The sequence below is a fragment of the Melanotaenia boesemani genome, chromosome 5 (assembly GCF_017639745.1).
Source record: "Melanotaenia boesemani isolate fMelBoe1 chromosome 5, fMelBoe1.pri, whole genome shotgun sequence".
Classification (NCBI taxonomy): Eukaryota; Metazoa; Chordata; class Actinopteri; order Atheriniformes; family Melanotaeniidae; genus Melanotaenia; species Melanotaenia boesemani.
This window is the reverse complement of record NC_055686.1, coordinates 26,612,887-26,626,708: the sequence shown is the minus strand read 5'-3', so window position 1 is coordinate 26,626,708 and position 13,822 is coordinate 26,612,887. Positions and strand designations below refer to the sequence as shown.

General features: G+C 37.0%; 2 protein-coding genes across 12 annotated transcripts in view; one reads left to right on the top strand and one right to left on the bottom strand.

The window, feature by feature from the left end:
* The window catches only part of LOC121640009 (Fc receptor-like protein 5), an 88,481-nt gene extending 81,772 nt beyond the window's left edge, over window positions 1-6,709 (bottom strand). For all 11 annotated transcript variants that reach the window (XR_006010300.1, XR_006010299.1, XR_006010301.1 and 8 more), the window contains exon 1: window positions 6,582-6,709. Coding sequence is in view for 8 of the 11 variants with exons in the window: in XM_041985665.1 (XP_041841599.1) it covers window positions 6,582-6,621 (40 nt within the window). In the remaining 3 variants the exon portion in view is untranslated. The remainder of the gene's footprint in view (window positions 1-6,581) is intronic.
* LOC121639986 (Fc receptor-like protein 5) overlaps window positions 1-13,822 on the top strand; it is a 907,115-nt gene that overhangs the window by 821,858 nt on the left and 71,435 nt on the right. The gene's annotated exons all lie outside the window — the stretch shown is intronic.

The following is a 13,822-nucleotide window of genomic DNA, read 5'->3' as shown; positions in this document are numbered from 1 at the left end:
CTTGGACTTCAGGAGATTCCTGTTTGAGAGTTCTCCCCCCCACTCCCTCATCACTCACTAGTGATGAACCTGCAGGGGTGACATATTCTTTGATCCCTGTTCCAAATCCAAACCCAGGTGATGTGGGTCAAAGACACATGTATCTGTATCATATGTTCATATATGGTCTATATATATTGAAAAAATAAATACATAAAAAAAAATGTCCATTTTCACAAACAGACATATCAACATTATTAACACAGCTTAGGCTAACTTTTAGACCAGAACAACAAAGAAGAGGCCATATAATATATGCTCAGCGTCACTGATGTTATAAAAAAAACTCCCTTTGGCAAAAATGAAGTGCAACTGAAAGAACTTGCTCCAAACTGAGAGCATGTCCAAGATGTGTCATATGAAAATATTAGGGCTGAGAATATTTTTCAGATACATGATCGATTGTGCAGAAAAACGTTGATGCTCAAACAAATATTCACGAGGGAAGAATAAAACAGCCAAGTGGGGTCTGATCACTCATTCCAGACATAGATTTCTGTGGAGTAACTGTGCTTTGATGTCAACTGGCTCTTCAACAAAATGGACATGCCTTGTCTGACACTCCCTTCAGTCTGCAGGCTGCAGCTAAAGAGGAGGAGAAACTCAGGATTAGATGAAGAAAACCTGCCAGCGAGCAGGTTAGCTTCACGGAGTCTGTTGCCACAGTTACTGACTCAGAATTTGTTAGGGTTTTTGTCTGTCTCCCCTGTGTGTGTGTTCTCGGATTGCCCTAGTGTATGCGTTTGGCTGCCTCTGTCTGTTTTGTGTGTCATGTCTGTTCCTGGCCAGGAGGGTTACCAGAATATTCCAAGGCAGCAATCCCCTCACCTGGGCTGATCTCCACACCAGGATCTCATCCATCAATCAAGTCACCACAGTACTTATACACAGGATCATTCCATATTCCTCGCTGGATCGTCCAGTTTCCCTTCTGGTATATCGTGGCCTCTCAAATGTTGTTAGTTATAACTAACAACATCTGTCTTGTGCTTAGGCTCTTAGTGCTACAGATCTTGCCAGCCCTGTCTGCCTCACCAACTTCTTGGATTGTTTTCCCAGCTTCGATCCGTTCACTCATCTCCAGCTCCTACCGACTCCACGCCACACTCTACCTGCCCGCCCGTTCTGTCTGGTCAGCTGCGAACCACTGCGGTCACCGGATCCTGAACTTGGATTTGACTGTTTCCAGATTCAGCTCGAACTTTCATTAAAAACTCTTTTCTATTTGATTCATCCTGTGCCTTCTGGTTTGTCTGTGTCTGCACATTGGGGTTAAAAAACCATATTTGTTTGACTCGTTGTAACAGAGTTACACTGAACTCGCTTAATGAAACCGAAAACCCAGACCTTCTTCATCCAAGATGGCAGCCAGGTCAGTTCTCTGTGTGGGTCTCAGTGCTTGAGATCTGAGTTTTTATGGTTTTATGTGTAATATTTTAAATGTTTTGGGCACATGTCTGTGATGCTTCTCAAGGAAACCACTTCTCCTGCAGTTTGGGATGTTATATACTCAGCAGAAGTTATTTTTGATTGCCATGGAATATCAACTGCATGAGGCCTAGGCCTATTTGGAAATCCACATGATGGATTAGAGCACCTGAGTGGACAGATTCTCAATGTGCTAGCCTATGACAAACAACAAATTTTGCTAGCTGTTAAACACCCTTCTTTGTGTGAACTCTAAAGCTAAGTATACAAAACCTGCTAAAAAATCTGATAAAGACTCACAGCCCATGCTACTAGATACCAGTTTGAAGTTGTTAGACCTTTGTGCTAGCCTCTCTTTTTACCAAACTGGACTGCTATCTCTTTGCTGGAAGCTCTTCTTGTTATCCTCCATGAGTCAGTATTGTCTGCTAGCCTCAAGCAATACATGCTAACCTCAGGCTCTGCATGCTAGCATACAGCTTTGCATGCTAATTCTCCAGCTTTGCCTGCTAGCCACATCTCTGTATGCTAATTCGCAGTGCTTATCTACCCCCTCAGAATTCAAAAGTAGAGATGGTCTTGGGTTTATACATTTAAATGTTAGAAGCCTTGTCCCTAAAATTGATATGCCCAAGATCTGGGCTAATACTACAAACACTGATGTAATGATCTTATCCGAAACTTGGCTTAAGAATTCTATACCTGATGAATCAATTTCAACTGAAGGTTATAAAGTTCTTCGAACTGATCGAGTTGGTAAAGGGGGTGGGGTTGCAATCTATGTAAAATCAAGGTTCATAAGCTCTGTTACACTCTCAGTTACAAAAGCTAAACAGTTTGAACTCTTGGCAATTAAAGTGACCATTTCAAAGGACACTCATGTCACTGTAGTTGGCTGTTATAGGCCCCCATCTGCCTCTAAAGATGCCCTTCAATCTATTTCAGATATTTTACACGAAATAAATAATTCTGAATTCATTCTTATGGGTGATTTAAATTTGGATTCAGAAAATTCAGATTGTCTAAAGAAATTGTGTGATACATTAAACTTGGTGCAACTTATAAATGAACCAACTAGATTAAATCCCAAAGTACATAATAAATCTGCTATTCTTGATTTAATTATAACAAATATAGCTCACAAGTACATTTCACCTGCTATATTTTGTAATGATATTAGTGATCATTGTGTAATTGCTTGTGTCAGAAATGCTAAAATCCCCAAGGTAAAACCTCGTCTCATTTTTAAAAGACACTTTAAAAACTTTGAACAGCAGGCTTTTCTGCGTGACCTATACCAAAATAATCTCAATAGAGTTTCTGTGATTTCTGTTGTTGAATTGGCATGGCAATATTTCCAATCAATTTTTCTTTCTATTACTAACAAACATGCACCAATCAAGAAGTTTCGGGTCAGTGGTAGGGAAAATCCATGGTTTTCAGACAGTCTCAAAGAGCAAATTTGTTTGAGGAATAAATTGTGGGTGCAGGCTAGATTTTCAAATTCCTCTCAAGATTGGACAGCATTTAGAACTCTAAGAAATAAGTGTACTTTAATGATCCGAAAATCCAAATCTGAATTCTATTTAAAATCAGTTACAGAAAATCAAAAAAACCCTGCAAAATTTTGGAAATTGAATTAAATTCCTGTCTGGTACAGACATGGCCTCAATCCTCCAGGAAGAAATTCTTGTTGGCTTAGACAAAATAAAAGACAAAGATGTTATGGTCAATCAGTTTAACAAACACTTTATTCAAGCTGGATCTATATTTGATCACAAAAATGTGAATACACCTGTCTCAAGCCCAGCCAACTCAGTAGAATATAGAAATAAGGAGCTGTTTGATTTTAAACCTGTCTCTGTTTCTCAAGTTCATAAAGCACTGAAAGAAATTGATCACAAAAAATCTGCAGGTCCAGATACACTGGATCCATACCTCTTAAAGGTTGCAGCTGATATTATTGCTGAGCCCATCACTCATATTTTTAATTTGAGTCTTTGCTCTAATACTATACCTAAAAATTGGAAATCAGCCCAAATTCTCCCTTTATTTAAAGGTGGCGATCCTGCAGATTTGAACAATTTTCGTCCAATTTCTAAACTTTCAGTTCTGGCTAAGATCCTTGAGTCTTGTGTAAATTGGCTGATAAAAATATTTTTAATAATGTTCAGTCGGGTTTTAGAGCTGGTCATAGCACTGTCACTGCTGCCACAGTTGTAATAAATGACATAATTGGAGCCTTAGATTAAAAACAGCACTGCCTTATTTGTGGATCTCTCTAAGGCATTTGACTCAGTTGACCATGGATTGCTTATTGACAAATTAAGATCAATTGGTTTTAGTTGTAATACCACAAAATGGTTTCAAAATTATCTTACAGATCGTTCCCAGTGAGTTTTTGTAGAAGGCCATAAATCTGAATTCCTTAACATAGTGAAAGGTGTTCCACAGGGATCTATTCTGGGGCCTATTTCTATTTTCATAAATGATTTGGGTAAAGATATTAAATCAAAAATACATCTATATGCTGATGATACAGTCATTTACACCTATGCTCCATCCGCCATAGGGGCTGTGCAAGATCTTCAGGCTGCATTTCAGTCTTTAGAAATTGCACTTCTGAACGTGAAATTGATTTTAAATGTTCGGAAAACAAAATTTATGGTCTTTTCAAAAGCCCGATCCCCATTAGGTGATTATAACATCTCTACATCAGATGGGAAACTCATTGAGAGGGTTTCATCGTACAAGTACTTGGGTATATGGACTGATGATAAGCTTACATTTAGTGTACACATCACCACTTTAATCAAAAAGCTCAAAGTGAAGGTTGGTTTTTATTTTAGACATAGATCTTGCTTTACTTTCAGCGCAAAGAAAAAACTTGTGAATGCTACTTTTTGGTCTGTGATTGATTATGGTGATACCTTGTATATGCATGCAGCCTCATCAATTTTGCATAAACTCGATTCAGTGTATCATGCATCATTACGATTTATAACAAATGCAAAATCCCTCACTCACCACTGCACTCTTCATAATCTGGTCGGTTGGACATCACTAACCACTCGCAGAAAACATCACTGGTATTTTTTCATCTATAAAGCAATATCGGGAAAACTTCCAGGATATCTTTGTGACCTACTCTGTGTCAGTTCTGGGAGTTACCGGCTCCGCTCTGCAAATCGCTTGCTTTTCACTGTTCCCCGGTCGCTCACAGAGTTGGGAAAAACAGCCTTTTCCTATTCTGCACCATGGACATGGAACGATTTACAAAGAGATCTTAAATGAATCATTTATTTCAGTGGATAAATTTAAGGCAATCATAATGAGTGTGGTAAAGGAGACATGTGTTTGTTTTTCTTGAGAGGCTCACTGTGTTTTTAAATAGTTGCTCTAAATCTTAATGTGTTTATTTTGCTTAATTTTTGTGTATTTGTAAACTGTATTTGGCTGCTACCTTGGCCAGGTCTCTCTTGTAAAAGAGATTCTGAATCTCAATGGGACTTCCTGGTTAAATAAAGGTTAAATAAAAAAAATTAAAAAAAGATTCCCATAACTCTGAGTTTTTACTAAACCCGCTTCCTGAAAGGGGACCCAGGTGTGATAGGGAAGTAAATCCCACACACAGACAAATACAAACACACACGTGAAAATGTTTTACAAAACAAAACAGGAAACAAGATAAACAGAGACTCCATCAAATCTGAACACCCAGGAACATGTAAAAGACAAGCCCAATACTCATATTTCATGCAAAGATAAGGTCAAAATAAAATGAAGAGATTTTGTGTTGCTCACACAAGTAAAAACAAAACTAGAGATATTTTGCAAGAATATAGTGGATCTGATGGCTGCATAAAACTGAGAGGCACAGCTCCTATAATAACAAGAATGAAGGAAGTTTGAATTAGATAATGACGTAATGTAAGTTTGTTAGATCCCTGATCTAAAACCTGCATGACACTCGTGATGCCTGGAGATCCTGAGCTGGTGGTCCCTGGGCATCAAATTCTCTGGTCTGCTTGTGCTTTGTGTGAATTCATATCCCATTTTCTACCACAAAGTGGTGACACTAGACCATGATGTTTGAGACAACTGAGGTTCTGCTGGCTCTAAATTTGCACCTTGTTTCAGTGTTGGATGACAAAAATATGTGCAGGTGCTATGACTGTAAGAGGCTACTTAAAGATATTATCCAATACTATTTAAACATAAAGAAAAGAATGTTCATGAGATTACATTTTAAATACCACAATTTATAGCCGACTGGACTTTTCTCAGTTGTGTTTTTGTTCAGAATCTCTCCACATTATCATCAACTCCTTTGACTGTAAGTTTTAAATCTTCCCTTTCAGTTTGTCTAAAGAATTAGACTGAATATCATTAACTGGTCTTCACTTCAGCGTCTATACTGATGGCAGAAACTCATCGGAACGATTTCTGCATACTGTCTGAAATCATTTTTTTACGGAAGTGGAGAGAAATAAGTGTTGAGCTGAAAAAAGCTCCCTTGCTGTGAAAAGCACCCTCACATGTAGCACAGTTGAAGATTGAAGCAACTCGCATGTGGACGGCATGTAAAGCCTCGTTTCAACTGAGGAGTTTGGTTCGGTTTGGTTGGTGGTCCGGTTTTGCTGTTTTGTGTGTTTCCATCATAAAAGGGGCCGACAACCAAACCATAAGACGCCATTCATGGACCACTTTCAGTTGTAGGTCCATTGGGGTCCATGTTCTGCAGAGAGGTCTGCCAGGATATGGACCCACTCAGTAAATCGGAACCTATTGGACCCAGCATTTTTTTTTACTTTTGGGAATAGAGTCAGATCGTGATTATTGATTGATGTTGTGAATTTGGTGGCTGTAAGTCATCTGGAGTGACAAATGGAAGGGGCTGATTATTCTGGCAGAGGGGTCTGCCAGAATATGTACCCCCCCAAGTAAATCACATTTTTTACTTTTGAGAGTAAACAATCTGATTAACAAGAAACACACAGCTCTGTTCTTCTCAGGCTCTCGGAGAAACACATTAAACCAATGATACACAGTCATTCTCACTATATAGAAATATTTTCTATCATTTGCAGACAGAAAGTCAGTGATGTACTTACAGAATAACCCCAGCACACAGAGAAAAGAGTGATCCATCATCACATCCAGTCCTGCTGCACAGCCAGTCAGAAAGTCTTCTAATGTGCATCAACAGTAATGATGAAGGAGACGTTACATCTGACATGCATGTGAGACTAATGTTTTTCTAACTTCTCTTCTTAAATTAAAACCCCCCTCCCTTTCCTTCCCTTTCACACTGAGCTCAGATAGCGTTGGTAGTTTTTCGACGACAGCAGTTGGTTGACGTTGTTACATTTCCTGTCCATTGCACAAACATTTTAACTGTTTTCATGTACAGAGGTCTGTGCAAGGTCTTAATTAATATAATCCCTAAAGAAATATTGCAATGTCTATTGATAAGGGATGTGTTGTGTGTATGTGTAGTTATTTATGCAGTTGTGCTGTTTGGCTTTTCACACGACAGTTTGCCCGAGTATGTTTATAATTTCTGCTCCTCTGTTGGTGCATCCACTTCTTCAAATGTGAAGTTAAAAAAGTGGTGAGTTGTACCTTTCTCACCAGTTCCAGGTTGCTAAACTTTTACACTCAGCTGTTTAACTCTCACTCATCCCCCAATCACCCTCACTGTATCCAATCAACTCTCCATCCCTGTTACAGACCTCCATCTTTGTTATGTTGTTAACTTTTATTCCTTCCATTCTGTCTCTGTTACATTCAGTAAATCTGTGTTTGTGTTTCTCTTGACTTCACTGAAGCTGCATGGCATGCACCAGTATACCAGTCACTGGGTGTTCACCTCAACAATAAACTGGACTGACCCACCACAGATGCTCTATACAAGAAAGGCCAAACTCATCTCCACTAGCTGAGAAGGCCGAGGTCTTTTGGAGTTAGGAAGTCACTGCTGAAAACATACAACACTGTGCTAGCATCAGCATGTATTACTGTGTGGTCTGCTGGGGTGGTGAATGTACAGAACAGGGTAGGAAAGAACTGAACAGAAGCTGATCAGAGGATCCAGGTCAGTCCTGGACTTTACTCTGAGCCCCACAGAGTAGGAAGTAGCACCACAGCAGCTCATTCATCCCCACAGAAAACAGTTAAAGTAGTTCAGTCTAACCACAGTTGTTATAAATATCTTGTGCATTTTTCTGCTACCCACTGTGGTTTTCTCCATCTCAGAGCTCTATTTGTTATTTCCCTCTGCAACACCCACACATCATTCCTCTAGTGCATCTATAGATCATATCTGTATATAAATAAAAACTCTCTTATGGATGTATATAGTGTCCAACCTGAATAGAATAGATTTAAAATAATTTTATCTCTATATTTGTCATGTTTAGTTCAGTTCAGTGTTTCATTTTATTGATGCTACAGTCTGCAGATGTTCTCACATTGTGGTGGGATTGTGGTTTAGACCCCAAACCGTTGACTAAATGTGTCACTGAGCTGAAGATAAAAATTTTGTTTCACAAAGACAGCATTTACAGCCACAAAGTTAAAAACTCTGACAGGTGAAGTGAAGAACATTGATCTTCTCTTCATGATACAAACTTCTGCTGGGAAACATCAGATTGCTGCAGATTAAAGCAGAAAATGTTTTGTGAAATTGTAAAGATGAACAGTTCTTATTAGAGGTGCTTTTGTTTGTCCGCCATGTTTTTATGATAACCTTAGAAAAGTCATATTCTCAGGAGAAACTAAAAAAAATTCTGAATTAAATAATAAAAGTTTTGTTGTGTCAAACATTATTAGGCTTCTAGGGCCTGAGAACAAACTGACAGGCCAACTTTCCAGTTCTTCACCACATACAAGGAGGTGTGAGTACAAGAATGACCTCATGCATCACATTCAGCTCAGAGCTAGTGTGTTTATAGCAGATAAAATCTGTCAAACTGTGAAAGATGTGCTTCAGTTTTTTTCTTTGTTTAATTTCAATAATTCTGAAGAGCTCACAAAGTGACTGAAGTATAATACAATGTGCATTATTTGTTTTCACAGTTAGTGAATGTACAACAGGATGGCCAATATTTAGTTTTTTCTGAAACATTATGTGAGGACAAGTCATCAAACAGATGAGTTGTGCAAATATGAAGATATTTTCTACTTTGTTTTATGCCTTGAACTCAGTCTATAATTGTCTCCATCAGCAACTGTCACCAGCAAGTAGCATGAGAACTAGATTTCAGAGAAAATGTGAGAAAACCACAAGTTTGGGTTTCAACTTTTTTTGGGTCTGTGGTTTCACACCTACAATCCATATGCGTAAATTAGCAGTGAACTTGCTAATTATTAGTAAACTTAACTCGCAGTTTTCTAAGTAATGATGAAGTGATAAAAACACCAATAAAACAGCTATTTTTAGCTCGTTGTGTTCATATGTATATGCATAATATAAACACTTTTTAAGATAGTTTATTTATTAATCTTATATTTAGGTTCATATGTTAATACTGATGCCTCTTTACCAGATAATCCAATAGTTCTGGACCTGACTACAGGTCCAGAATTATTGGATTCTCTGCAGCTGACGTGATGACATGATGACACGTTTCTATGAGATAAACTTTGTGCCACTGGGGAGCGAATGAGAATTCTTTATATTTGAATTTGAATCATTCAATTTGAATCTGAATATGCCTGTTTGAATAATTGCTTTAAAAAACTGAATCCAAATGATCATATTTGATATTGAATCTTTGTTTTTTGAATGTGTATATTGGTAAAGTTGAAACTTTTGTATTTGAAAAAATTCATTCCCTAATTAATTTTCATAGTTCAGTTTAAGTTCTCTCCATTCAAATTCAGATCTGAAATTCAAATTCAGATCTGAAATTCAAACTTTTGTGCCACACATCCGGGACCTGACGTGAGGCAAAACTAGTGGATCGCAAATGGAGTAACATCAGTTTTGTGCAGTTGTTCTCAACAGCTAGAAGCAGAGGGAGGGCGAGGGGAGGGTGGCGGCGGGGAGAGAGAAAGAGAGATGCTAAGATCCAGGCCAGCCACTCTCACTACAACAGCAGTTACTGTTTCTGCAATGGCACTTACCGTTTCTGTAGCGGTAGTTACCATTTCCTCAACGGTCTCAGCGGTTTGCCACTGTGGGCTGGTTGCAGACTTTTCACATTAGTGCTAACTTCTAATACAAGAAAAATATGTGTAAATTTGCACAGATTAATGTGCACCTCAAGTGACGTACATACACCATGTAAGCTATAACGGGCCAGCTTTTTTTTGCATTGGTTTGGAAACATTTTAGTAATATCGCTTATTGATAACAATAAATGTGTCATTATTTTTTTTAACACATAAAAATATACTACATATATATGTGTATGTGTGTGTATATATATATATATATATATATATATATATATATATATATATATATATATATATATAGAGTAACTTTCCAGATCTGTTCCATTTTCTATCTATAGATCATATCTGTATATAAATAAAAACTCATATGGATGTATATAGTGTCAAACCTGAATAGAATAGATTTAAAATAATTTTATCTCTATATTTGTCATGTTTAGTTCAGTGTTTCATTGTATTGATGCTACAGTCTGCAGATGTTCTCACATTGTGATGGGATTGTGGTTTAGACCCCAAACCGTTGACTGAATGTGTGACTGAGCTGAAGCTAAACATTTTGTTTCACAAAGACAGCATTTACAGCCATAATGTTAAGAACTCTGACAGGTGAAGTGAAGAACATTGATCATCTCTTCATGATAAAAAACTCCTGCTGGGAAACATCAGATTGCTGCAGATTAAAGCAGAAAATGTTTTGTGAAATTGTAAAGATGAACATTTCTTATTAGAAATGCCTTTATTTTTCAGCCATGTTGCTATGGTAACCTTAACAATGTTATCACCAGAGCTGAAACTAGATAAAACACTAAATTAAAGAATAAATTGCTCTGTTGTGTCAAACATTAGTCGGCTTCTAGGGCCTGATAACAAACTGACAGGACAACTTTCCAGTTCTTCACCACATACAAGGAGGTGTGAGTACAAGAATGACCTCATGCATCACATTCAGCTCAGAGCTAGTGTGTTTATAGCAGATAAAACGTGTCAAACTGTGAAAAATGTGCTTCAGTTTTTTCTTTCTTTTAGTGCAATGATTCTGAAGAGCCCATAAAGTGAATGAAGTATAATGCAAGTGAAGTGTATGTACAACAGGATGGCCACTATTTAGATTTTCTGAAACATTATGTGAGGACAAGTCATCAAAGAGATGAGTTGTGCAAATATGAAGATATTTTCTACTTTGCTTTAAGCCTTGAACTCAGTTTATAACTGCTTGTAACTTCCTTCTGGTTTTCTTGTCAATCAGGAGTAAAATCAGTATGATTGCAGAAAGCAGCATGTTTGGTTTGAAACTTCCACTTCCCCATTTTAATCTTGCAGCACAGAAAGAAACATGAGCTCAGTGTTAAAACATGCTGCAGATAATCCATAGAGGCATGAACTAAAGTCAAATTAAAAGTCAGAGACCCGGGCCCTCAGCAGCAGCCCTGGAGCACAACCCAAATACCCCACCACGAAGAAGACTCCAGCCCCACCCGAAGGGCGAGAGCCCCCCATGGTCTTGGGGGCACAGGTCCCAGTGGGCCAAGATCGGCAGCCACTGGCACCGCCAGGTTCCTTTCTTCTTAAGTGTGAACACACCTTTAGTGTGCTGGAGATCAGTAAGCAGATAAAACTTAAAGTATGCTTGCTAATAAAAATAAGCCTGATTCCCCCAAACTGCAACACAGAAAATATCAGCAAAACTTTTTGCATGTAGATCTTAATTGACCCTAAATTATTAGAATGAATAAAAAGCTTTAATTTCAGCTCTGTCTGCTTTCTGCTGCAGTGACGTTTGACAATAAATAAATCCACTTCCTCATTTCTTACTGCCATCCCAAAAAAGAACTAAGCAGTTTTTTCTTTTTCTTTTTACGTGCTAAGATGTTCAGATAAACCTGAACAATGACTTAATGTAAAGATACAGCAACCATTAGAAATACATGAAGTCATGTTGTATTGGCCTCTCGTTATTTTCCTTATAATTTATAGTGAGTGGATTTATCAGCAGGCCTATCTAAAAATGAGCTAATTATTAAGTTCCTGGGTTAAATTCCTAATGGATGACAATGACGACATTGTTAACATCACCTCAATCTGCTTTACAATATGTCATTTTTCTTTTTATACATGGATTTTTTGTTGTTGAATTCTTAAAAGATCAGGTGCTTGTAAGAAACCTGTCTGAGCAAAGTGGTCCAGGCTGGTTCCAGCCGCCCAACATGACTCACATATAATCTTTCTTCAAAAGCTTCAAAAGCTGTTTCTCATCTTCATTTTTCTTCTTAAATAGCCTTGCAAAGAGCAGACTTTAAAGTTAATCATTTAGTTAGTTAGTTAGTTATTTTATTTATTTCTCACATGGTTATGCACAAGCAACACAGAATTTTACTAAAACAAATCAAAAACACATCTTAAGGCACAACCATGCTAGAAAAGGAGCAGGAAGAAGAAAACTTATAATGCCTGCCCCTTTTTAAAACACAATACACCAATAAATAATTTATCAGTTACCTATCAGTCCTCAATGGAATTACTCATATATGTTACATAATAGCCGTCATTCAGCAGATTCATACTCTCCAATTATGTTTATAATATACACATATATATTCACACACATACACACATATATACATATACTTATATGTACATACTCATATACACATGTATATACACATACATGTATATATTTATAAATATACACACATACATACATGCATAGGCATGCACGTACATATACATACATATACTAGCACTCAGGCATACATACATCAAAATGCTTCTGTCCTATATTTATGTAGTATATGATTTTTCAAAGTACTTTTAAGTTTATTAAGAGTTTGACATGATTTCATTTCATCACTTAAAGTGTTCCATAGCTTAACTCCTTTAGTTGTAATACAATGATATTTTGTTTTTGCTCGTACCATAAATGTTTTTAGCATACTTGTACCTCGTAGAGCATATGTACTTTCCCTTATCTGAAACAACCCCTGGATACTTTGTGGAACTTTTTGATGAATTACTAAATACATAAATTGTATTATTTTAAAGTCAACTAGATCTCTGAATTTGAGCGCTTTCAAATTGACAAAGAGTTGGTTTGTGGGTTGTCTGTACGGAGCATTACAAACGATTCTTATTGCTTTTTTCTGAATAATATATATGAGTTCTGTATTTGTTTTGTAGGTGTTACCCCAAAGTTCCACACAATAAGTCAGGTATGGGAGTATGAAGGAGCAGTACAAAGTATATAGTGAATTTGAATTTATGAAATTTTTGGCTCTAAGTAATATTGCAATTGATTTGGATATCTTTGACTTGATGTAGCTTATATGTGATTTCCAATTTAATTTATCATCAATTATTACTCCAAGAAACTTGAGACCTGTTACTCTTTCTATTTCTATTTTGTTTATTCTTAGTTTCTTGTTTGAGTTAATTTGACGATTTCCAAAAATGACATATTTTTGTTAAGTTAAGTTAATCATAAACTTCAACCAGAAGCATCAGAGGAAACGTCTCAGTCTACAGCTGCAGAGTTAAACCACCACCTGCAGGACCTTAGACACCAAGCTGGTTTCTGATCACCATCAGCAGAGAATTTAATGATTTTAAAGTTGGGTAATTACAATTTTGTTCTTGTGTTTCTTTCAGGTGTAACCTCTCCAGAGCTGGAGAGGTAGTGTGCCAGAAGAGGAGCAGACTGAAGCCTGACAGAAAATACGTTTTTAAATAAAAATCTATGACACATCACAATGTTGGCAAAGTTTTTTTCTCATAATACATTTCAAGATTCATTTGCACAGTAAGGAAACAAGTTTCCCTGAACAATGAAAATCTTACTTTGCCGTCCAACCTGAATGCCATAAAACATTATAAAATAAAAATCAACGATTTGAAAAAAAAAAAAAAAATAGATAGAAGATAAACAAAAAAACTGAGTAAATAATCTATGTACATAAATGTGCAGGGTGCTATAAACTGTTGTGCCACATTTAACAACAATCAGCTATGCAAAAGAAAACAACTCATGAGGTAGACGATGACACGCATTTGCAATATCTATTATAAATAATAAGACACATAAAACAGTAAACACTTTTATTACAACTGTATAAAATAACTAACACAGTCACTATACCCGTTACACAAACACTCCTTCCCTCATGCCTTCCCACTGAGT